This window comes from Hydra vulgaris, chromosome 03 (assembly GCF_038396675.1).
Source record: "Hydra vulgaris chromosome 03, alternate assembly HydraT2T_AEP".
Taxonomy (NCBI): domain Eukaryota; kingdom Metazoa; phylum Cnidaria; class Hydrozoa; order Anthoathecata; family Hydridae; genus Hydra; species Hydra vulgaris.
This window is the reverse complement of record NC_088922.1, coordinates 20,025,001-20,052,500: the sequence shown is the minus strand read 5'-3', so window position 1 is coordinate 20,052,500 and position 27,500 is coordinate 20,025,001. Positions and strand designations below refer to the sequence as shown.

Sequence of the window (27,500 nt, the reverse complement as noted above, 5' to 3'; positions counted from 1 at the left end):
TTTTTAATAATTCACAATGAAATGAGTCGAGCTTGCACTAATTATCTGGACAATTTTTGTTACATTTGTGGAAAGTACACTACAAAAGATAAAAGAAAGAATATTGCAAAGAGACTCAAAGTTGAATATCAGCTCTGAAGCTAGTTTTGCATGATACTAAGAATTCTGTTCCCATTCCCACCTACATATCCAAACATCACAAGTGGTAACAGTACAGATGAGGTTGATGTTGATGACTCGATGCTCAGAAGATGTTTCTTATGAAAAAGAATAGGACAAGAATTATTTGCACTTTTTAACCCAGGTCAATTTTAACAGTCGTGTAAGTGGCCTTCAACTACCCAAAGAAAAGGCAAAGATTTTGTAATCTTGCATTCAGCAGTGGAACATGGAACATAGTTCACATTTTATCCTAAAAAAGATATATGTTTTTGCACTGAATTATATGGTTTGCTTCACAAGCTTCGTCTAAAGCATTTAATAGTTATTGCAGACTCTTTATGATTCTAGATTAAGATTCCTTAAAGTTGTCTTGTAACCTAATCGCAATGCAAAACCATCTATTCTAGCTGCTTATGTTGTATGAATGAAAGAGACATATGAACCTACTGAGCAGTACTTAAAAAAATGAACCACAGCAAACATGCCTATTATATTTGCAGAGATCTTAAGACACTTCAATATCTTAAGGAGAAGTATTTGTCATTAAAAATTTCTTGGAAATCATTGATACAACTGATAAAAAAGATTTAAAAAATAGAAAAAGTTTACTTAAAGACTATCAATGTTATTAAAGGATAGATTGAAACAGTTTAGCAATGATAAAGGTTACAATGATGCATTCTAGACAAGTAATGCTAGTCTTTTTTATCAGGCTCTCCAAAACATTTGTAAATCTATTGTGGCCCTGAGAATGGAGTCTCACCTACATCCACTACTTAATTCTAGTTGAGTCTTAAAGCACTAATATATTTTATTTTATATTTCTGCTGGTAACCTTTATTTGTCTTATTATCACAATATATATATATATACATATATATATATATATATATACATATATATATATATATATATATATATATATATATATATATATATATATATATATATATATATATATATATATATATACATTTATGCGAACCAAGAATGTTTATCAAACAAAAAGTTGGAATTGATTCCTAAATGCAGGCACAAAAATAAGTTTCTCCTAAAAAACTATAAAAATAAGTGAGCTCAAAAAATATCTTTATTAAATCCCCCCTTGAAAAATATAAAAAAAAAGCAGAAGTAAATAGTTCTAAAAAATACTTTTTATAATAGTGTCAGCATATTCCACAAATGTATGAAAATTTACAGTAGATTTTTATTTATATTTTAATTTTTTTTATTTGGGTTGGTTCTTCTAATGGTGTCGTTTCTTTTCCAAATTTTGTTTGACTTGCTATAACTACCATGCTTGAACCTCTGGTGCTATGGAATTTTCTCTCATTGTTTCTTCCTGACACATAAAATATGTATATTTGTATATATATTGCTGTTTAAAGATTGTTACAATAACAAAATGTATAAATAAATATTTAAAGAAAATAAAGTGTTTAAAAAAGTAGTAAAAAGACCTTTGTTCTCCAAAAAGTTGTTCTTGTAAAAAATATAAAAGGAATGTATGCAATTTGAAATAGCAACTGCACATAAGAACAATCAGAAGCTGAGCTAAAAACACAAAAAAGACTGTAAAACTGAGTGATTAAGATTGTTTGTAAAATGATACACAAAACATCTGAGTAAGAAATTGAAATCAGCCAAAAGGATTAATTGTACTAGAGCCAAGCTATTCAGCGTGATAAACATTAAAGCCAAAACAAAACAAAAACATTGATAGATAAATAAAACCTGCTCGGTTAATTTGATCAAAAATAATACAAAAATAGTGCATTCTTAGGAAGAAAGGAAGCAATAAAGAACAAAAAGAATGGTGGTTTAGTCAAAAGGTGCTTAGCAAAAGTACATAAAAGAATATCACCATGATCGGTTGAAATTTGGACGATTTTAAATTGAGTTTTCTCAAAAACCACTTAATCAATTGTTATGATTTTTTTTTTATAATGATGCTAGCATAATTAGTTTTTTTGTGTGTGAGTGTAGTTTTGTTTACTCCTCATTAGTTTTTGCAATGTTGAGTAAAGAGCCAGAAAATCAAAAAAAACAAACATTTGAAGTTGTACATAAAAAATCCATCGTTCTTATATTCTATGATTTCAAAAGCATGTAAAGTTCCAAAATCAGCTGTTGGAATTATTATAAAATGTTATAAGGAAAACAAAACTGTAAAATAAAATTGGGAAGTTGTGGAAAATCAAGATTTATTTCCAAAAAGAAGGCAATATCAATAGCTGATTCAATTCATCAAAATCCGTCTAAGTCACAACAAGATTTAGCTACGAAGTTTAAATGCAATAAAGCTTTCGCTCAAAGAGTATTCAAAAAAGAAAATCTGAAAGAATATTACAAGAAAATAAAATTCCAAAAAAGTTGTTTGATGGAGAAATTAAGGCAATTGAATGAGCTAAAAATTTGCTTAAATTAATTACGAAAAAAAATTTATGCATTTAAGAAAATGATGAAACTTACTGTAAAAAAGATCACTCTATGCTTTCAGGTAATCAATACTATTATCAGTCGAAACGGTATAAAGCTTCTGACAAATTTACGTACATTTGAGTAAGAAAATTAATTTCGAGTTCCTTGAGTGGCAGGCAATTTGCAGTTGAGATTTTAAAAGCTCTCCTTTCATAACAAATCAATCTTTGACACCAGATCTCTATGTGAGGGAATGCTTAAAAAAACGACTTCTTCCTCTAATTAATAATCGATAATAAACGACTTATTCCTCTAACTAAAAAGTACAAATAATCAACCTTATTTGGCCAGATCTGACATCAATCCACTATTCCAAAAAAGTAATTCAGCGGTATGAAAAAAAAATTTCAATTTTGAAAAAGAGTCAACTTTTTTCCAAAGGATGCTAATCCACCAAACTGTCCTGAGCAGCGAGTTATTGAATCTTACTGCGCAATTATGAAGGGAATATTTAGGAAAAGATTTTGAAAATAGTGTTAAAAATTTCCAAGATTTATGGTTTAGTGCTACAAAAAAAGTGGCACAAAGTAAAATTGTTGAGATAATGGAAGGTACTTTACAAAAAATTAAATTATTTGCACGTCATAAAGTCAAGGCTATATTTGTTTTTATTGAAATAAAATTAATTATGTAAGCATCATTATAAAATGAAAATCATTACAATTGGTTGTCTCTAAGAAAACTTAATTTAAAATTGTCCTAATTTCACAAAAAATAGATGAATTAAACATAAGTATATGCCTAAACCAAACATATGACCATTGGTGTCTTTGCAAATTAAAGGTTAATGGCTATTAATACTGAGATCTGAAGATAAAACATGTTTAAATTAGTTTCTTTATGAGCAGGTAAGTCTGGTGAATTTTGTAAAAGGCAAGATATAACGATATGTAAGTTATTTTAAAGAATATTTAAATGAAAATTTATAAAAGGTAGATTCAGATAATTTGGTTGTAATAATGGTTTTTTGTTTATTATTCAGGTTATTTATTTTTTAAATAATAGATAAGTTGGTTTAATCATAAATTGTACTCAAAGTAATAAGCTGTTTATTAGCAGGAATAAAGCAGCTGTATAAAGTTGCAAAGTATATAAGTAAATAAGGTATTTTTAAATAACTTTTTATGTAACGAAAAGCACTGAGATATCTTCCATCCACAAAAGGAAACGTTAATACTGTGGTATTTACCAAGGAAGCTCATACAAAACTCTGTGAGTAGACTTAAATAGATTTAATATCTATCATCCATAATAGGAAACAAATTAACACAGGTTTACACCTACTTAAGTCTAATATTTGAAGATAAGGTGTAAGTCAACAGAAATTTTTTATCTACCTCATTATCAAAATTAGTTAAGATATTATATTAATATAAGATTAGGTTCCGTAGTGCTAAGAATGACATGTGTGGGGTTATGTGATTAATTGACATCATAATGCGAATTATTAGACATCTATTAATTTGACACCATGGCTTTATGTAAAGGAGCAGATTCTTGTTCAAATATGTAAAACGCTTTCACTATTCAGGATTTAACGAGTTTTTTTTTAAGTCTTTGGAAAAAGAAATAGAACAAAATCTTGACTGTTGTTGGAAACTTTGTATTTATGTTAGGAGGAACTCCTTTGGGATTCAAACATAACCATCTATCATTCTGTCAATATATTTTTTGGTTCAAGGTTTTTTTTTCTAAGAAAATTCGTAGTATGCACAAAGTTTTGAGATGCTTTACCTTGTTAAATGTCTTTTTGCTAAGATTAATCTTTGATCTCTAGTTTTTACCATCATAACTTGATATCTGTGCATTATATAAGACTTATAGTGGGTTTCTGGATGAAAAATGCAACAGAGTTTATATTTCTAATTTTAAAAGATGTTTTGTTTATGCTAATGTATAATTTATTGATAGAGATGCAAGCAAGATCATTGCAGCATTAGCTCAGTAAGCTCCATACATATACATATACATACATACATATATATATATATATATATATATATATATATATATATATATATATATATATATATATATATATATATATATATAATAAGAAAATGTCATCACCAAGACATGTCACAGATATATAATTTACACAAATATACAAAAAATCCTGATACTTTCTTCAGTAAAAGTTGTAGTGCTATTATCTACTAAAGCATTTAATCATTCTACTTTCTGATAATTGTTTTTTATTTTGTTATTTGAAGGTCAAAAATGTTTGAATTACTTCAATTGCAAAATTTGGAATTTCAATATGATGATAAAAAGTTAGATAAAGCTGTACGATTTCTTCATCATTTTGGTAATTTTTTTTATTTTTCGTTTTCTTTTCCAAGTGTTTAGAAAATTATTATAACAAAAGATGCATTGAAATCTATTTAGTTCCCTGATACTTTACCAATTTTATATGAGGAAAAATGGGTGTTTATATAATTATATATACACCATTTGCAAAATGCATATACACTATTCATTTATAACAGATGTTTAGAGTAAAAGCAAAACTTGTTGAACAGTTTTCGAATAAATCGATTTTTTTAGAAAAAGATTTTTTATGTTTTTTCATACTAATTTATTAAGAAAAATTGGCTCTAATAGAATATATAAATTTTATTTTAAATTATATTTAGTTTATAAGTTGAAAGATTTTTAAAGTTGAAAAAAAAAGTTCAATTACCTAATGTTTAATTGAATTGGTGAAAAGAAGAACAGTACTAGTCCATTTTTTGTTATTTGCACCTTTTTTCATAATTTTATTTAACTTATGTCGATCTCTCTATGCACTATAAAAGTAATACTATTCCATCTTTCATTATTTTTTGTCCTAAAGTAGATTTAAACTAGTTGAAGAAAAATACTTGAACATTCACATAGGTATGGAATTACCATCTGGATCCAAAAAAATTTCCTCTGAAAAATTTTGTACTAGGTCATAGGTATATGCATGGAGATGATTTTCACAAACTTTAAAAAATACTTTGTGACGTCCGAGAAAGTTATGGTCATTTTAACATTTCAGTCAAAATCCTAAAATACAGAAAATATTAATTTCCTTTATTTTCAAAACCAAGGTTCCAAATTGATAAAACTTTGAAGTAAAATAGTTTTCTTAGTTTCAAGAGAAAAACTAATAGAAATGAATGGTTTTATGAAGAAAAAAATGTCAACTTTTGTGTTTTTTAATGTTCATAATTTTGCATTTGTCATTTCTGTGAAAATCAAGACTTGCAGTAGCGCATAAATATTTGTTGTCCAAATCTATTGTCACAATGTGTAATTATATTAAGTTGAATGTTAAAGTGTTCCGTGACATCAAGTGGTTTGTAATTAAAGTGCGTTTATATTTGATAATTGTTGTTAATATGTTTGTACGGTTTTGTGTGTGATTGCTAATGTGTTTATATGGTTAATGTGAAATTGTAAATTTGTTTATGTGGGTTGTAATTGTCATATTTAGGGTATGTGATTTAGTATAAATTGTGATTATAATTTTGTAAGAGACAAGTTCTCATTGAGTAAAGAAAATAGATTACCTTAATTCAATGTTGTATTTCTGCAAGAAAACTACACAATGCCTAAAAGACTTTGCACACTGAAAGTTGTGCCAAAGTATGTCTGGTTTACTTTCAAAAAGAATCAGATATGGTGCCATCTAGAAGAGACTCGATACTTCTAAGAATTCAGAAATACTTCATTGAGAACTATGATCTCAATTAAGAGCATTTACCTTCTGCTATATGTGCTAGATGTAGACTAATTCTTCTTAAGATTGAAAAAGGGGAGAAAAAAAAAAAAGGATTTACCTGGCCCTTTTGATTTTTCCAAAGTTACTCTTACGACTCAAGATCAAATCCTTTTGTTGCCTTATTTGTAAAGTTTTAATCCAATTGGAATGAGTCAAGGATCAGCTAAGGAAGTTCCTTTCCAAGTAGGAAGACCTCCAGTAGCAGCCAAAGATTTTTTACCATCTTGTGGGGCAGTTAAAGTGCGCCAGCGCTGTTAGCAGCCAGTTGGTCATGGAATAACACATCCAAACCCTTGTACAGTTTGAGATGCAAGGGAAAATCTTCAGACAGTTGTTGGCCAAGCTCCCCATGTAGCAGAAATTGTTGCTTCTGATGTGATCAAAATGAAATTTGCAGCCTCTGGAGATGGAGGGTCAATTGCTACTTTAGCAACAAGAGGGGGGAGGGATTTAACAGTCACAAAAAGTGTCAATTCTCAAAAATCAAGAGCGTTTTTGCTTGAATCCTGTGTCTGCTGAGGAAATTAGTAGATTGCAATCTACTTTAGGCCTTTCTTTGAAACAAACTCACAAAGCAGCTACTTTTTTCAGAATTTAGAGTGGTCGCAAATCAGATGAATCAGGTTTGGTTGGAAAATTAAGTCAACGAGACAAAACACTTGATTTTTTCTACAATTCTACAATAATGGACTTTGATGTTTCCAATAGTGTTGAACAAAGTGGAAAAGCTCAGTGCTCAGTTATTTTTTGTAACGACAATTTTGGTTTGGTTGAATACATCCTTTACCATCGAGGCCTTCCACCAGATGATTATATGATTAAAGTAGGCATTGAAGGAGGTGGTGGGTTTCTCAATGTTTGTATGAATATATTGGATAGCCAAAAAGAACAAACAAAGCATAAGTTTTCTTGATCAAAATATGCATTTCTCTCGAGCCTTTTGCGACTCAGGAGTGAAGAAACTCATGATCTTGAAAATTGTTGAGTCTGTGAAAGAATCTTATGAGAACTTGAAGCAAACTCTAGAGTTGCTTTGTCTTAAAAGTGTTACTTTTACTGCAGCTGTGGACATGGAACTTGCAAATGCTTTTCTTGGATTAGGCTCAGCTTCATTCACATATCCTTGCCCTTGGTGTGAAACTTCAAAGAAAGATTTTGGAAACTAAGAAATGACAGGAAAATTAAGGGCACTTGGAAGGATTAGATCCAATGTCATTAATTATCAGAAAGATCTCAGTATTCATTCAAAAAAATCAAAGCAATAAGCTACAAAAGTTGCATGAACCTCCCTCTGCCTGATCTTCCAGATGAAACAAAAATCCTTGATATTTTGCCAATCATTGAATTGCATATGGTTTTTGGAATTACCAATAGGCTATTTGATCATTTGATAACTATCATTAGCAAAACCAATTCTTGTTCTTTGAAAGCTACTGAATGGTCAAACAAACTAAGCATCAACACCAATCCATGGTGGAAAATTCAACGGAAACCAATGTAGGCATCTCCTAAACAATGTTGGGGTCTTAGAAGAATTGCTTACTAATGCCAAAATTGGAAATGAAGGAGAAAAACTTATTTCTGCATTTAAAACATTTAATGCAGACAGACATGCTTTGGGAATGTCATAATTTCCTCTTATAGAGATTCTATATTTTCTTTTGAAAGAGCATATAAAGCCCTTGGAATTTCAATTACACCTAAAGTTTATGCTGTCATCAAGTACATACCTGAGTTTATTGACAATCAGGCTGAAAAGCATAATATTACCCAGCAAAAACTTCCTCCAACTCTATAAAAAAGTTTTTCAAGAGGTCTTGGGTTTTGGAGTGAGCAAGCATTCGAATCAGTTCATTCAGATTTCAGGAGGCTATGGGAAACAGGTGCTTATAAACGAAATTTGGGTCTTCCAGAATTCTGTATAAAACTAAAGAATTGTGTAATTGCCTATTGCTCAAGGCATCTCTAAAAGTCGATAGTGAAAAACTAGTCAAAGTTTGTAACTTCGTTGAAATTAAAGAATCCTGTTAAGAACATAATAACAAATTTACAAATTTTGATGTAAAGAATATAGAAAAATGTAATCTTTTTTATTTAAAAATGTTATGTTCTATTCCATAGTTTATTAATATAAAGAATAGCTTTAAAAGTTCGTGAATAAATAATCTAATGTAAAAATAGAAAAAATAAATTTACAATGAACTTTTTTAGTATTTTTCTATTTTAAAATCTCTGAGTTTTAAATGTTTAAGATCACATTGTATTGTTCTTTGTATATGGGTCTGATTTTTATGGTATTAATAAAAAAAAAATTCAAACTTTAAATAGTCTAGAACATATTTTGCAAAATAAAGCAGCCGAAAAATATAGTTTTTTAAAGGGTGGACGTTGCAAAATATTTTTCAAAATTTGAAAATATTATGTCCATGGATATACCTAAGACCTTGTACACAAATTTTCTGTGGAAATTTTTTTTCACCTTAATGGTAATTCCAAGCCTATGTGCATTGATTATCTCAAAATGAAAATATTGAACTAGTACTGTTCTTTTCACTGATTCAATTATGGTTGTCTTTTTAAGTTAAATGTGTTAATTAACCATACAATTAAAGTTATACAATTAATAGAAATTAGGCAACTAAATAGATGATACAATTAATTACAAAGATGAGGGAGTGAAGTAAAAAATTTTAGTCTCTACATTTTTTGGTACAAAAGAACTCATCGCTAAGTGTGTCTTTTTTGGCATGCAAAACACATCCAGCTTTGACATTTTAAACTTTCGCATGCAATTAATTGGTTGCTTTCATTTGTTACATTTTTGTTCCAATGTTTTGAACACATTTTCATTTTTTGCATTTTTTTTTGTTTTTTCCAATATTTGTTGCATGCAACAAACATTGACTTCAATGGCTGGTTATTTTGCAAAGTTTAAAACCAGTTTTCCTTCCTTTTTTTAAAGTCCACTTTTTTTAAAGTGCTATGTTCTTCCGCCTGTTTTAGTATGTTTAGCATCTCAGGTAAATGGAGACCAATTTTGCTATGTAAATGTACTTTCTAGAACAAATCTATTTTCTTGAAATGCACTTCAAATTAGATCAACATTTAGTTTTGGATTTATTACAATTACTGATTGTGACTTATTGATTTGAACTTGTGAGCATTTAGAACAGAAGTGTGAACAACTGTGAACAGTTCTGTTTACAATTTAGGTTTGTCAACTTTTTTTATATTTAATGGAAAGAAACCCATTTGATTTGAATAAAGCTGAACAAAAGCATTTTTAGATAAATTACTGCATAGTAAGTTGGGGTAATATTCGTCTTATATTTTTTATCAGACTTGTCTAACATGGCAATACACACTAACATCTAAGGGCTATCTAAATGAGCCAGTATTTATATGAACATATAAAATTCCATTCATAAATGATGCTTTACTTAATGATAATGGTAAGTCTCCAGATTTCATTTTTGAAATTGCAGCATTTAGTTGCTCATCAGTGTTTACTTTTTTTTTTTTCATTGATTTTATTTTTTTGTTGTTTCTTTGTTTTCCATTGATTTGAATGATATTTAATATTTCCTCATTGACTGAGATAAAGTGATTAATTTTTTTTAAGTTGCCTAGGTTACTCATATTTACATAAGAAGTTGATGCATAACTAAATTTTAATAAATAAATAATAACTTAATAAATAAATAAGTGTGAAATAGTAAAACACAACTGTATGAAATAAATAAATAGTGTGTTCCATTAAACAGGAAGCCTATTTATTTCAGATTTTTCTTTATAATCTTTTTATGGAACAAGCAAATTCAATTCTGAAATAAGGATCATTTTCAGCAAACTTTTTACTACAAAATTGCATATGAAGTTTAGTGCTGAACGATTTCCATAACTACGAGGACAGATAGTGAATAATGTTTAAAATGATACACAGTAACTTTTTTTAAAACACATGTTAAAATTTTTAAATTAAAAACCAAAAATTTTTGATAAAGCAAAAAAATTTATGCAATATTGTATAAAAAAATTCAAAATTTTTCTTTAAAAGATAATTCATTAAGATTAAAAATACAAAAGTTTTCAATTTTTCCTATTGCTTCATTATACCATTTTTTCCTTCATTGCTTCATTATACCAGTTTTTACTCAATATAAAAAGTGATTAAATTTTAAAGATTGTATGAGAAAAAATTTTCAATTATTTTTTATAAATAATTTACTATGAAAATCTCAGCAACAATAAACACACCCTAATTACACACCACATTAACTTTTTTAAAGTTTAAAATTATTTTCAAAATATTTTAGGTAGCATCTTACACTTTAATGTTCCTACACTTAATGATGTTTACTTTTTCAATCCACAATGGTTGAGTGATATTCTTGTTTTCATGATGAAAATTATTCCATCTCAAGCAAATGGTTAGATTTTTTTATTTAATACCACTTATTTGATTTTTTTTAATTAATGAGAAAAATTTTTTTTAATAATTAAAATGTTTGTAAGTATTTTAAATTAAAATAACTGAAATACAGCAATAGACTAACTAAATAGTAAAAAACTTCCAAGAATTTTGTTTATGAACTACTGCTTTTAAAAAACAGCTAAGAATTGTGTTTATCAACTACTACTTTTAAGAAACAGCCAAGAGTTATGTTTATCAACTATTACTTTGTGAGATTAAAAATGAAAAAAAAAAAGTTTAATCTTCTCTGCAGTATATCTTTATTCCTGCTTTTAGAAAGTTAAATTTGAAATTTTTCTTTTTTTTAAATTGAATTTTTTTTTTTTAATTTAAAAACTCAAACTAACTTTTTTTAACACTTAAGCTGATGACTTGTTTTTGTATGATTAAATATCAACATTTAGGCTTTGTAAAAATAACTGATATCAAGCGAGATTTGGTTGAGGAAAGATTTCCAATTTCAAAAGTCATAGAGCTTTTGAATTCTTTTGATATTGCTGTAATGTTATCCAAGAGCGAATTGTTTGTTCCATCACTTTTGCCAGTAAATGAAAAAACCACTTGTAAAAACAACCTTCAAAATGAAGTTTATCGACGTCAATATTTAATGTCATTTGTTCCTTCCGGATTCTGGTCTATGTTGATTAAAAGGTTTTTTTGTAATAATCTTTCATTAAAATTATTTACTTATCTATAATTTTGTATAGAAAACGATTATCATTATTATAAATAGTGCTGAATAATGAATTATAATAATAAGTATTATTTATTTCTAAACTAGATACAGGCTTTGCTTAAGTAATTTTAAAACATTTTTGGAAATGATATATTGAAAATTAGTTTTTAGTACAAATTAAAGATTACTATATATATATATATATATATATATATATATATATATATATATATATATATATATATATATATATATATATATATATATATATATATATATATATATATATATATATATATATATATATATATATATGATCACCTGGAGGTTTTTACAGTAATAGTTTTTCACCCAAATTATCTATTTTTGACTGGTTTTAAACAATTTTTGAGTTCTTGTACCTTAAAGTTGCTAAGTAATGCAATATTAGAAAAAATTTTGGAAACTTTAATGTGCTACAGTTTAATACCAACAGACAACCTGTGGCGTTTTTTTGTAACTTTTGTGTACTTAGAGTAGCCGCTTGTGGAAAAAATTAAATTTATGTTTTTAAAGTTATTTTAGCACTTGCAGCAGTCTGCTAAAATATCACATATAAAATATAACATATTTGTAATCAGGCTTGGACAGGAATGGCGTGTGATTGAACGCTATTGCTGACCACGCAAATGATTTTATTTTTTGACAACTTGACCATGACGTTTATATGTTTAGATGATTTTTTAACATTCTAGAAATGCACTGAAAAAAGAAACGCTAGCTATGCTTAAACTAGAAATTAAAATATAAATAATAATGAAAAAAGAAAACAATTTATTAATAAAAAAAATATATAAGCACTAAAATAAAACTAAAAAATTAAACTCGAAGCAAAAATTACTTTTTGTTATCTTTTTAAGTACGCTTAAAATAAATTACTTAAAAGCTTATCTCTTAAAATGTTTTCTTAAAGTTACACAAAACGCATTTACAAATTACTTCTAGTGATTGTTTAATGAATAAACAAATTTTATTTAAATTATTAAATTAAAAGTCTTATATATATATACATATATATATACATATATATATATATATATATACATTATGTATATATATATATATATATACATATATATATATATATATACATATATATATATATATATATATATATATATATATATATATATATATATATATATATATATATATATATATATAAATATGTATATATATGTATATATATATATATATGTATATATGTATATATATGTATATATATGCATATATATATATGTATATATATAAGACTTTTAATTTAGTCAGCGGCAATGCCAACCTAACTGCCAACCTACAAGTGTTTTATGGTAAGACCTATGTATCAAATTTTTTTTGCCAACCTGTTGTCGACCACTAAAAGATTGAAGTCGGTAAATTATTACTGACCTCAATTTTCCTAATTCTGAGGGTTGTATATATATATATATATATATATATATATATATATATATATATATATATATATATATATATATATATATATATATTATTTTTATATTGTATAAACATTTATTTTTGCCAAAAAGTTGCAAACAAAAATTTTTTTTTTTAAAATAGCATAGTTTTATTTAAAATTTTATTTAAGTAATTTTTAATCATTTCATGCTCTGATAAATTAGTCGATTTGAAAAAAAAGAAAAAAGTTTTCAACGACTCTTTATAAAAATAGAAACAAAAACAAATAAAAGCAATTAAATCATTCAACACAAGATTATCTTTCAAACGATTTTTAGAAAGACATGGAAAAATAGTTTCAAACGTTTAAATTTATTATAAAAAAAGCATGCCTCCATAAAAAAAATTTAAATATAACATTACTTGTTAATTTACACAAAATGTGTTTATTTTAAACAATCACTATAACTAATTTTTATTTTACTTAAAGCCTTCCTGAAAAATAAAAACTTTAAAAAAGATCAACAATTACAAGTTATTGTTAACGTAACAGTTTTTTTTATAGCATTTAAATTGTTAAAACATCAAAACCATTATGGTCAAATTGTAAAGGAAAAAAATGATAGGCGTGGTCAGTTACAGCATGCGATTACGACCCTGTATAATGATAAAATTTTCACATGGTTATAATTTGAGTGTAAAATACTTCAATTGCTTCAAGAGTTTGTATTAAAATCTAAATCTGCACAGTATTTTCTGGATTTTATTATTTTAGTTTTTAATATTGCAAGAACCAAAAACTAAAAAGTTTTGTGTATGCAGAAATAGTTATATGTATAAATATTTGTTGCATTTTAGACAGTTTTAAACACATTTGTACTTAAGATTTCATTTTTACTGATTTTAATAATGGAAAAATATAAAAAAAAATTTTTTAGATTATAATGTTAAATTTTTAACCCTCAATTTTAATATTTTTAGATTAGTAAAAAATGTCAGAGAAATCTTGTGTGGGAAGAGTTTTGAATGAAGATTGTGATAAAATGTTGTAGAATGGTAGGCAGAATAAGACTAAAAGATACTGATATTGAAGTTTTCAATAGCAAATCAACTTAAGATCAAACCTGGTCAAAAAGTTTGTATTAACTGTATGAATGAATTCAAACTTGAAAAAATTACAGAAGTTAGTCAAGATGAAGCTGCTGAGGGAGATTAGTTGTTAAGACCTTGGTAAGACAGTTCTTAACAAAAGTGTCTTTATTGGAAATACCTCCACTCAAAAATGTAAGTAGGAGCAACAAATTAGAATATGGAAAGCAAAAATCTAAAAAATTTGCAACAAGTATGACAAATCTAGTAGCGTCAGCATTTGATATAGAACCAAAAGATTTAGTATCGGAAAAAGAGCAAAAATTTATAAACTGTAATGATTTAACTGTTAGAATGCAATAAAAAATAAAATGAGAATAAGTTTGAGGGAAGAAAAAGTTTAAGTACTAACACTAACTCCTGATAGTTAGTCAATTGAAAAAACTTGCAAAATATTTTCAGTTTCAGAACATCTTGTTAAAAAAGCTCGAATGTTGAAAAATGAAAAAGGAATATTTGCTAAACCTGAGGCTGAAGCCTTTGGAAGATGTTGTTAAACAAAAAGTCATTGAAATTTATGAATTCGAAGAGTTTATAAGACAATGTTCAGGAAAAAAGACTTTTTCTCTTCTGTGCATATAAATAATGTAACAGTTAATAAACAAAAACGTTTAATATTAGTTCTATTAAAGGAACTTTATCTTGAGTTTAAGAAGTTATACCCTAAACACAAAGTTGGATTCAGCAATATCTGTTAACTAAGACCAAAGTGGTGCATCACAGTTGACAGTAATGGAAGTCACTCAGTTTGCATATGTTTTTATCATCAAAATGCTAAGTTGATGTGCGCTGCTTTACCTAAGGGCCATTTAATATATTATAAAGATATCAAATCTCTGTAATTATGAAAGTATTTGTTTGTAATAGAGGTAGTTGAAGCTGCAAATTAAATTTAAATTTAAATTAAACTAATGATGCACGATCAAGTCAGTGTTGGGTTCTATTTGACCAGAGCCGTACTTTCTCAAATGCAACAAGTGCAACCGCACTGGGCCCCGATATTTAAGGGGCCCCATATATTAAAAATACGTTTTTCTAATATGAAACTTATTTATAAGAAACTAGCACTAGAAGCCACATCTTATTTTTATTAGAAACTTATTTTATTAAGAGGAGTATTTACTAATTTTGCATGCGTAATCAAATAAAACTTCATTCAAATGAAAATGAAATTCCGCTCAAAATTTCCCTTTTAAAGTTTTAATCTAAAAATCAATCAAATGGAAACAAAAATAGTTTGATTAATTTGATAACGATTTAATTTAAAAAATTATATTTTTTAAGTATACTTAAAATATACCTAATAGTTCTATTTTTTTATTGTTTCAAATTGTTAGTTTTTATTTATATTTTAAACAGTTTTGTTAACATTTTCAAACTCACTTATTGTTTAATTTAAATTTACATACAACATTTAATTACTTCAAATGTCGAAAAAATGTTATGAAAGCAGCGCACATAAAAGAGTGAAACAGATCCGGAAAGTAGCAGAATTAAATAGCCTTACAGGATCATTAGATAAATTTTTTAAACGAGGCAAAAGTTTGTCAGTTTCGAACACTGCTTTAATTGAAATATGCAATTTAAATGGTAAATCTCAATTTGAAAACGATAATGTTGAAAAAAATATGAATATGCCACAACTTCAAAACATCAATAACCAGAACAAGAATATAGATGGTGAATTAGGATTCAATAGCGTCAATACTTAGGATATTATATCTAAGAAGTCTTCAGAAATTAGTGATAATTTACAAACGGAGAGCGGCACTTGACCAAAATGCAATTATGGTATATTAGATCTTGCAACATGGCCTGTTGAAATCAACAACAAACAACAGATGTTTTTGGTAGAGCAGTCACCAAAAAATGTTAAAGATATCCATTAAAAAAGTAAATCAAGGAAGATATTTCAGTGACACTTTTTTTACTGACAAAAAAAAAATAGTGAAAAAGAATTAAAAAATTGGTTTTTATATTCTAACTCAACAGGAAAAAGTTTCTGCTTCTGTTGTCATTTGTTTTCACTGATAAAGATAAGCTTAACTTCAAGTGGATTTTCTGATTATGGCCATGCAAAAAAATGGTTATCTGAACATGAATCTTTAAAGAAACTTCTTGAATCAGCGTATAAATGGCAAATTCTAGAACTTAACATTAAACACAGAACAGGAATAGATCATCTTAATGAAGATGTGTTCAATTAAGAAAAATCAGATGGCAAATAATTTTAAAATGTATTCTAAAAGCGGTATTGTTTTTAAGTGAACAAAGTTTAGCTTTTAGGGGCAGCAATGAAAAACTATTTGAACCAAATAATGGTAATTTTTAGGAGTAATTGAATTACTTGCTAGTTTTGTTCCAGAACTCAAAACATTAAAAATCAATCACTGATACAGAAAAAAGAGTTACATCATATTTTTCTGTGAAAAGTCAAATTGAAATTATTATACAACTAGCTTCTAGAGTTTTATATACAATAGTAAGTAATATTAAATCATCAAAATACTTTTCCGTAATGATAGTTTCTACACCAGATTTTTGCAAAAAAGACCAGTTATCCATCATTATTTGGTATGTACCAAAAGCAAAGTGTTCAAGAAAGTTTCTTAAATTTTGTAAATATAATGTCATCAACAGAAGAAAATTTTTGCAAACATTCGTATTGAGGAATTAGAAATATTAGGAATCAAGATTGCTGATTGCCGAGGTCATTTGTATGACAATGCAAGCAATATGGTAGGAGAATATAAGGGAATAAAAAGTCGAATTTTAGAAGGCAAAAACAAAGTATGGTATATGCTGTGTGGTGGACATAACATCAATTTAGTTATAAATGATAGTGTTAAAAACATTATTAAAATTCAGAATTATTTAACTACATTAAATAGTTTATACAAAAATATTTATACGAGATAATAATTTATAAAAAATATTTGCTGCATCAACAAAGCGATAGGCTATTCAAGTAAAATATTCAAAAATTAATCTGAAGGCGCAAAGCAATACTTGATGGGAATATTGCTTTAAAAGTATAAAAACCATGAAATACCAGATAAAACAAAGTAGTCTTGCACTTGATAAACTTAAAAATAGCCATCCAGATAGTAAAACTCATACTGCATTTTTAATAAAACAAATAAAATCTTATGAATTTGTTGTGTTCACAACAATTTGGTATCACTTGTTATCAAAGCTTCACATTTTCAGCCAATTGCTTAGCGAAAAAATATGGCAATTAATATTGTATTACAACATACAAAGGCTATGCTATTATTTCTTGATGATAAATCACAAGAACCTAGTTTAGTCAAAATGGAGAGTACATAATCTCAAGAGATTAGCAGACTATTGTTATTATACAGACCATAAAAATAAAGCAAATGAGAAATATTACGATATTGATATACCGAATGAAAAAATTGAACCAATAGATGATAATTGATCCAATTGAATGCTGTGATGATATTGATATACCTGATCTTGTTTCTTAAATTGATGATGAATATAACCATCTCAAACTGCTGAAGATAAGTTTAAAGAATCTTATTTTAATAAACTAATCAATAAAGTAAAAGATTCATTGCAAAAACAATTTGAATCGTATAATTTTTTAAATCAAATTTTTGGTTGTCTTTCGATAATAAAAAGCTAAAAACTATGAACACAAATGAATTCAATACTAATCTGCTCAAACACTTAGAAAATGATGTTGAAGATGAGGAATTCAAAAATGAACTATCTATTTTAAGATATATTTTAGAAGATAATTATACTATTATAGAGAATTTGGAACTCATTTTAGAAAGGAATTTGGAAGAATTATATCCAAATGTATGTATCATATATCGAATAATTTTAAAAATACCCATTACCGTTGCTTATTGTGAACGATCATTTTTAAAACATTAAAAATAATTCAAAATTAATTGCAAATTATCTGTGTAACGGGTGATGCGGAAGTTATTGGACAAATCCTAATTTCATTATTTGAGCATAATAATTAGTTTTTGTAGTTTTATGCGTAGGCATAAACGTTCTATAAAATATAAATAATTTATTAAATAATTATTTAAAATGAGGTTAAATGCAGCTGAACGAGAATCTTTTCGAAAGCGACTAAAAATGTTTTTTTTAAATAAACCTAATATAAAAAAAAAAAAAAATCTGTAAATCATTTTGAAAAGAAAGGATTTGCTCGAAGTACAATATATGATAACCTAAAAAGACTTGAAACTGTTCAATCGTTTTCTGATTGAAAGCACCCTGGTTGTCCTGGACTAGAGAAAAGAAAGCCGAATTAACGAGACTTGTCAACACTCGAAAAGGGGTCAGTCAGAGAAAAATAGGTATTAAATTCAGTGTAAATCAATCGACAATTGGTCGTCAGTTCAAAAAAATGAATATTAAATATAGAAAATACTCCAAAATACACTATAGAACAACAAATAAAGGCAAAGAAAAGAAGCAGGAAACTAGTTAACCAACTCTATAACACAAAATTGCTTCTAGTCATCGATGACGAAAAATACTTTTGTTTTGCAGGGGACAACATGCCTGGAAATTCTAGATACTACACAAACAACAAAAAGACATGTCCATAAAGTGTTTGTTTTATAGGAAAAGAGAAATTTCCAAAAAAATTATTAATGTGGATAGCCATATCTGACCGTGGTGTGTCCAAGCCATTGTTTCGCACTTCCAAGGCTGTAGCGATCAATTCATCAATCTATATTAATGAATGTTTAGAAAAACGACTTCTTCCATTTATTCACAAGTATCATGGAGACTTTAACTATTTATTCTGGCCAGATTTAGCAAGTTCTCATTATTCTAAAGATTCTCTAAATTGGATGGACCAATATGTCTATTACGTTGATAAAGAATCCAATCCCCAAAATGTGCCTCAAGCATGACCAATTGAAAATTTTTGGGGACATTTGGCACAGAAGGTTGATGAGGGAGATTGGCAAGCTTCAACAGAGCAAGTTTTGATTGATCGCATTTAACTAAAACTACAAGAAATTGATTTAAACTTTTTACAGTCACATATGAAAGGCGTCAAAGCAAAATTGAGATCAATTGTAGATGGTGGTGTTTTTCCATATAGAAAATAATACATTTTTATTAAAAGATAAATGCTTTATTTAAAAAAATATAATAGTAGTTTGTTTTTTTATTTATAAATAAGTTATTGACGTTTTCATTTTGTCCGATAACTTCCGCATCACCGTTACTACAATGTCACAGGAAAGACTTTTAGGATTTACAATACTATTAATAAAAAATACAACCGCAAAAGGGCTAGAAAAATTAATTTATAATTTCTTTGTATAACTTCTTTTTTAGAAATAAAGCCCAATAAAAATGAATTCAATAAAGTTGAAAAAAAGTTACAGCATGGCTGTGCATTTGACAAAGTAATATGTTAAATATTACTTTGTCAAATGCAGAGCCATGCTGTAACTTTAATTGTTTCTAATGTAAATATTAAGTGCTCCATCCATTAAGGGTGGAAGTGCTCGTGGCTACAAACTTGCTAATAATGATTATGACAGTATTATGAGTTACATAAATCAGAGATAAAGAACTTAGTGTACTTGTGTTTCATGTGTATATACATTTCTTGTTTCAACATTTGGATTTTTTTTTTTTTTTTTTTATGAAATATAATATAACTTGTGCTATTAGGTATCCTTTTAAACTAAAAAAAAAAAAAAACTAAAAAAACATTTCACTCAAAATGCTAAAATTATGTTAAAATTAATTTTTTTTTAGTGATTGTCTATATATAGAACCTCGCCAGTAAAAAGTTTCATAATTTATTTCAACTGTTTATGTAATTTTCAAAAGTTTATGTAATTTGTTATATTTTTCAAAAAAAGTGATCTTTTAATAGGCTGCTGCAAGTGTTAAACTAACTTTTAACACATAGTTTTAATCTTTTACATAAGTGGTTGCTTTAAGTACACAAAAGTAAAAAAAAATTGGTACTGCTTGTCTATAGGTATTGAGTTGCAGCACATAAAAGTTTCCAAAAATTTTCCTAATATTGCATTTTATAGCCACTTTAGGGTACAATAACTCATCAATTCCTCAAAGCCAATCAGAAACACCTAGAAAATTGGATTATTTGGGTTAAAAACTTTTAACATACAAAATTTCAGGTGATCATCTTTTTTATTTACAATGTTATGCTCTGTCAAAAATCAAAAAAATCTACTGTAAGCTCTAGGTACTTAAATTTTTATTATTTTTGTAAATATTAAATCAATCATAACTTTTGAACAGTTTAGTCAATCAAGCTAAAATATTGAGGTTTGTATATTTTTTGATAAATACTATGGGTGGTCAAAATTTGAAGCAAACTTAAGGTGGTACCCTGGAGACCATTGAGTGAATTGATTTGGAATGATCCATAAAAATATATATATATATATATATATATATATATATATATATATATATATATATATATATATATATATATATATATATATATATATATATATATATATATATATATATGTATATATATAGTTATATATATATTTTTATATATATATTTTTATATATATATTTTTATATATATATATAGTTATATATATATATATATATATATATATATATATAGAGAGAGAGAGAGAGAGAGAGAGAGAGAGAAAGAAAGAAAGAAAGAAAGGGAAAGGCCTTGGCGGGTGTAAATAAGTGCAAGAGTGGAGAAAAGCTCTCTTATAATGAACAGAGCAAGTGATGTGAGCTGCTCCTCTAAACAGCTTTTCACAAGAATTTTCTGTTTTTACGCTAGCTATCTATTTATAAAAAATATTGCTTTTTAAATATTAAATTTGATTTTATATTCGATACAAGCTTATGCTTGTAATGTTAATGTTACAATAATATATATCTAACAAGCGTCATTTATCGTTCCATGATAAAATTATTTAGAAAAGCCTTTTGATTTGAGTTTTCATTTATTTATTAACAACTTTACTTATTTATAAAAAAAGTTGACAAACAAAGAATAGAACAAAGAGCTATAAACGTTTTTTCTGCTTATAAAAAATATTCTATATTTTCTAACTGTAATAAAATGCTAGAAGTTGCAACAATTATTACAATAGTTAAGGATTTTACAGTTAAAATGTTTACATAATAGTTACAATTTTTTTAACAGAACATTTAATTGTGCATTATGTTTTTTAATTTTGCTCAAAAATATATTATAATTTGTATAATTCATTACATAATGTAAAAGTTATTATTGAATAATTTAGTGCGTAATAAATTTATATTATATATATGAGATTAAGCAAAATAAAAAAAAAGCAGTTGTAACATTCGAAAAGAATATTTTGATTTTTCAAATAAATTTTTAAAAATATTTAATATTATAAACTGAATTTTAAATAATAGCTTTGATAGGAAAACATAGCCTTGGCTAAGATTATTTACAACAAAATTTTATTAATTAATTAATTTTAGTAATTTATGTTTGCCCCTCCCCTGCTTCTAACAAAGATAGTTGCTAAAAATTTTCAAAGTGTTCTGGAGTGTTCTATTACATTCCATAAGGATCTAAAATATTCCATATTATTCAAGGAGAGTTCAAAATATTCAGATCTGTTCAGATCTGAGCATTTAAAATTATAGTACATTCTGGAACCTACTAGAAAGTTCAGAAACTCATCAAAACATTCTAAAAGATTATAAATCATTTTGGAACCTACCAAAATAATCAGGCACTTTGCAAAAAAATTTTAGAAAAAAAAAAATTCTAAATTTTATAAAATTTTATCGAAGATACTAAAACTTTCTAATGATAATGGAAAGATAATAGAAGTTAATGGAAAGGTCTGAAAAACTCTGAAAACTCTTTTATCTTAAAAAAATGTTATTAAAGGATCTTGAAGGATCCCAATCTGGAAAGTTTTAGACAGTTCCTATGGTGTATAGATGGACATGATATATAAGATTTACACATCAATTAGGTCAAAATTGGTGAAAAATTGACTGTTCATGAACCTAGTGAAGCGAAAAAAATCAACACAATCACAGCTTTATGCATTAAGAAATGTACAGAAAAATGGCTTTTTGGTCATCCAATTGAGATTTATGGAAACACTCCTTCATCCTTTCAAGAATGTCTTTTGAGACTCATTCAAGATTGCTCTCCTAGTGAATTCAGAAATTTATTCTTAACTATTTCTTATCAATTTGTGGATGATGCAAAAACCATTTATGATATGATTTCACCGAAACTTATAAAAAAATAAAATGCTTGTGACAAAGTTGCATTTTAATGAATGGATCTTCCTGAATAATTCAATTAAAAGTAAATCTCCTAATCAATTTATATAGGTAACAATAAAATATATGATTTTTTTTATTGTGGAAAAATAATTTGGTACAAGAAAAAAATGCATTAGAAAAATCTAATCTTTTGGTTTGTGGTTATTCAGCAAAAATTTTTTTCATGGTGACACTTGGATATTAGTTTGCTGGATACTTTTTTTTTTTTTTGGTTTGTTTTTTTCACTGATTTTAAAAACATTTAGTACGTTTTTCAAAACATTTGGTACGTTTTTCAAAACATTTGGTACGTTTTTCAAAACATTTGGTACGTTTTTAAAAACATTTGGTACGTTTTTAAAAACATTTGGTACGTTTTTAAAAACATTTGGTACGTTTTTAAAAACATTTGGTACGTTTTTAAAAACATTTGGTACGTTTTTAAAAACATTTGGTACGTTTTTAAAAACATTTGGTACGTTTTTAAAAACATTTGGTACGTTTTTAAAAACATTCAGTATGTTTTTAAAAACATTCAGTATGTTTTTAAAAATATACTGAATGTTTTTAAAAACAAACTGAATGTTTTTAAAAACAAACTGAATGTTTTTAAAAACAAACTGAATGTTTTTAAAAACAAACTGAATGTTTTTAAAAACAATCTGAATGTTTTTAAAAACAAACTAAATGTTTTTAAAAACATACGGAATGTTTGTATTTTATTTAAAAAAAAAATATTTTGAATGTTTTTATTTATATTTTTTTAACTGTAGAACATGCACGGAGTGTTGCTACATTGACTATCTTATAGCCTGCTGCTACAAGAGAGTGTTACTATATCAACTATTTTATGGCCTGCTGCTACAAGAGAATGTTGTTATATTGAATATCTTATAGCCTGCTGCTACATCAACTATCTTCCCAGCAAGCACACTTGCGTTGGGCCAACATATGTAAATACATTGCAAAATATCCAATGTTTTCTCCAATGCAAATGCAATGTGTTGATCCAATCTTAGTTTTATCTTATTCACTTTAATGAAAATCTTAATAACAATGTGATTAAAAATAGTTAGCAAAATTTTATTGGTCCAACGTATGTAAAAACATCGCAAAAGTTAGTTGTTTTTCCAATCTTAATTCAATGTTGATCTAATGTATAGGGATTAACGTTGAAAAATGTATATAGATCAACATTTACCAAATGTTTATAACCCCACATTGATCCAATGTATATATATTAACGTTGATTTAATGTTAATAACGCAAGGTTAATCCATTGTGTATGGAACGCAAGGCGCAACATTGTTCTAACATTTTATCAACATATGTGTGCTAGCAGGGTTATAGCCTACTACTACGCACTCTTTTTCAATATGCATAGTTACTACTATATATATATATATATATATATATATATATATATATATATATATATATATATATATATACATATATATATATATATATATATATATATATATATATATATATATATATATATATATTAGGGTGTCCCTAAAAACAACTTTTTTGAAAAAAATCTGCTCCCACCCTTTAAATGTGTTCTATATAATACGAAAACACTAGGTTTAAATTTTTTTTGAAAAAAACATATTTATAGAGGTCCCCCAAGACCCTTTAATATTTAACGGGTCCCTAATAATTTCAAAAAAAAAGTTTCTCAAAAATAGGTCAACCTGGTACTCAAATGAAGCGCAATTATATAAAAATTTCAAAAATAATATTCATTTTGAAAAATAAATTTGAAGTTTAAACTTATTTATCACAATTATCATGAAAAATTCACTTATTTCATTTTTTGCTAAAAAACAAGATTTTTACGTAGTAAAACCTAAAATAACTATATTATTTCAAAATGAATGTTATTTTTGAAATTTTTATATAATTTCGCTTCATTTGAGTACCAGGTTGACCTATTTTCGAGAAACTTATTTTTTTTAAATATTAGGGACCCGTTAAATATTAAAGGGTTTTGGGGGACCTCTAAAAATCTTTTTTATTCAACAAAATTTTAAACCTAGTGTTTTTGTATTATTTTGAACACATTTAAAGGGTGGGAGCAGATTTTTTTCAAAAAAATTGTTTTTAGAACCACCCTAATATATATATATATATATATATATATATATATATATATATATATATATATATATATATATATATATATATATATATATATATATATATATATATATATATATATATATATATATATATATATATATATATATATATTAGACTGCTTCATTTTGAGGTCATGAAAAATTTAAAGTATCATGGAGTCTTATTTGCTGCACTGACCCATATATATATATATATATATATTTTAGACTTTTTTACCCTTTTTTAAGCCCATTTTTTGTTCGTTTAAGCAAGTAGTAAAACTCAACAAAATTGAATTTTTTTTCTTCCAAGAGTTAGAAGAAAAAAATTAAAATGTATGGTAATTTTATATTTTTGAAATAATTTGTCTAAATTTAAATTCAAAAAAGCCAAGTTATGCAGATTTTTACCAACTTTTGTGCTTTGCATTAGTTTAAACAATTTTGCGTATTTGCTTAAACATGTTGTGCAAATTACTTTTTAACAAAAACGATATTTAATTTTGATTTAAAAATGCGGGAAATAATTATTGATTACTTTCATGATATACTTACTCCATATACTTTTTACAGCTATTTACTACTGATTTATTCATGTCAAGAAAATGAAAGAAAAAAGTTGACACATTTTTTGGTAGGGGAGTCCAGGTCATCCTAACCAAAAGACAAGTTTTCTACAAAGCAAGATGTTTTGCAATACTTCTTGCGTTTAAAGGAAAGCACCCAAAACAAAAAGAAATTAGAATTATCCACTGTCCATTGAAAAAAAACTTTGAAATCAGCTGCCATAATGAAAAACATATTTGTTGCACTCTTTCAAAGTTAATTGCACCTTGGATGTAGGGTGAATTTCAGATTTTGCAATTATAAACAATTAGGTACCAGACTGTATATGTTTTTCTTTTATTTATATATTATTACTTATTAGAGGAAAATAATAATATAACTAATGTCTGCTGTTAAAGATGTGTTGTAAAATATACCGAATCTATGGTTCACATTGTTTAGTAAAAAGATAGAGAAGCTGATCCGAACCTGGAAACTGTTAAAAAAAATAAAGCAAGGCAAACTTTATCAGAGATTGAAAAAAGGATGATGTTTTTAACTCAGATAAAAAGGATCTTTTAAATTGCACCTGAGCTTGATAGTCTGGTTGCAATCATTAAAGCTGATAGGAAACAAAATGATCAAGGCAAGATTGAAGATATTGCATTTTTATTGGACCAATTAGGAGATAGAAAAACTAGAACAGGTAGAATCGACACAAGGTACCTTTACTCTGTAAACAGGAGTTTATCCAAGTGTAAAATGAAATGTCAGAGAGTGAATTCAGCTCAATTGGATCCGAGAAAGATGAAGATAATGATGATTTTTCATACCCAGATCCAGAGTTAAAGAAAAAAGTCAAAAAAGCTAATACTGTTATACTTCCAAAAGATATTCTCAAGAGAACTGCTGATACTGCTGTTGGGGAAAAAGTAAGTCATTGGCAGCATGCTTCCATGGTTAATAGTATAATCGCTTAATAGGGTGGAAATATAGCTGATTTTAAATGTTCAATCTCTACAGCATTACGAGCAACAGATAGAGTGATTCATGATGAATCAAAGAGGACCAAGAATGATTTGAGAAACTTCAGAAAAATCAACAAGAACATTTTAGTTCAATGCCATTTTGATGGAAAAGTATGTCTTGAATACACTGATTGGAAAGAATTGGAAAAAGATCAATTAGCAATATTAATAAATGCATCTGTTGGGAATTCCACCAATTTCTTCTGGAACCGGCAAAAATCAAAAATATGCAATCAGAGATATCTTAAATAGCTTTAACCTAACAGACAGTATACAAGCTGTTACATTTGATACCATCAGAATCAATACTGGAAACAAAAATGGTGCTATATCTTTACTGGTAAATGAAGTTTTTCAGCGACCAGTTCTTTCTATTGCATGCCAGCATCATGTAAATGAGCTACACATAACACATTTGTGGATAAAATTATCAAAGTAGCATTACTTCTGGACCAAATAATCTGCTGTTTAAAACTTTAAAATCAGCATGGAATAATCTTGACACAGCCAACTTGGTAGGGTTTTACATAATTAGCCACCATTTTGTGAAAAATATATTTTTTCCTAATATTTTTTCTTTTTCCAATCTTAGTTCTTTGAATTTTTTTTTTACATTTTAAATGTAAAGGTTTTGAGAAGATTGACTGTTCCAGAGGAAACATGGCTGGGTCATCAAAAGCATGAAAGTATAACATTCTGCAGAAATATTTTCATCATTGGGTCTTTAAAAAAGGTAGCCAAAAAACTAGATATCTGAATTTGTAGTTATCTATGTAGTGTGAACTATTATGTAGTAATTTATTATAAATTTTTCTTTCTTAATTCTATTATTCTTTATTATACAAAAATATAAATAGGTTTATTGTATTATACCTAAATATTTATGATTTGATTTCATTTTTAGGATAGGGGTACAAGGAAGGACTACATTGAGCTGGCAGAGCTTATGGTACTTATGACACTTATGGTACTTTCTGAGGACAGGTACGAGTTTCATACTCCCAGAGCAGTCCACCATGCCCGCTTTATGGCAAAAAGGAAGGAATTGTAGGTTCATGATAAGAAAAAGTTCAGACTGTAGTAAAATTGTAGCTTCATTGCAAAAATAGGAGTTTGTTGTACATTATCAAAAATATTAGGCTTTTTAGAAAATAAAAACAAAAGAATTTTTTTATAGGTATCTACCACCTTCTCAAAGTTGAACTATCAGCTGTGGCTCTGTGTCAGGTAGGTACCAACTTAACAAGTATGAAATATATATATATATATAAAGATGTAAATATATATATATATATATATATATATATATATATATATATATATATATATATATATATATATATATATATATATGTACATATATATATACATGTCAATG

At 26.7% G+C, this 27,500-nt stretch overlaps 1 protein-coding gene across 2 annotated transcripts in view; it reads left to right on the top strand.

Annotated features, from left to right (window-relative positions):
• The window catches only part of LOC100197092 (leucine-rich repeat serine/threonine-protein kinase 1), a 148,938-nt gene that overhangs the window by 59,149 nt on the left and 62,289 nt on the right, over positions 1–27,500 (top strand). For both annotated transcript variants that reach the window (XM_065792594.1, XM_065792595.1), the window contains exons 16-18: positions 4,857–4,951; positions 10,711–10,824; positions 11,273–11,519. In XM_065792594.1, coding sequence (XP_065648666.1) covers positions 4,857–4,951; positions 10,711–10,824; positions 11,273–11,519 — 456 coding nt within the window. The remainder of the gene's footprint in view (positions 1–4,856; positions 4,952–10,710; positions 10,825–11,272; positions 11,520–27,500) is intronic.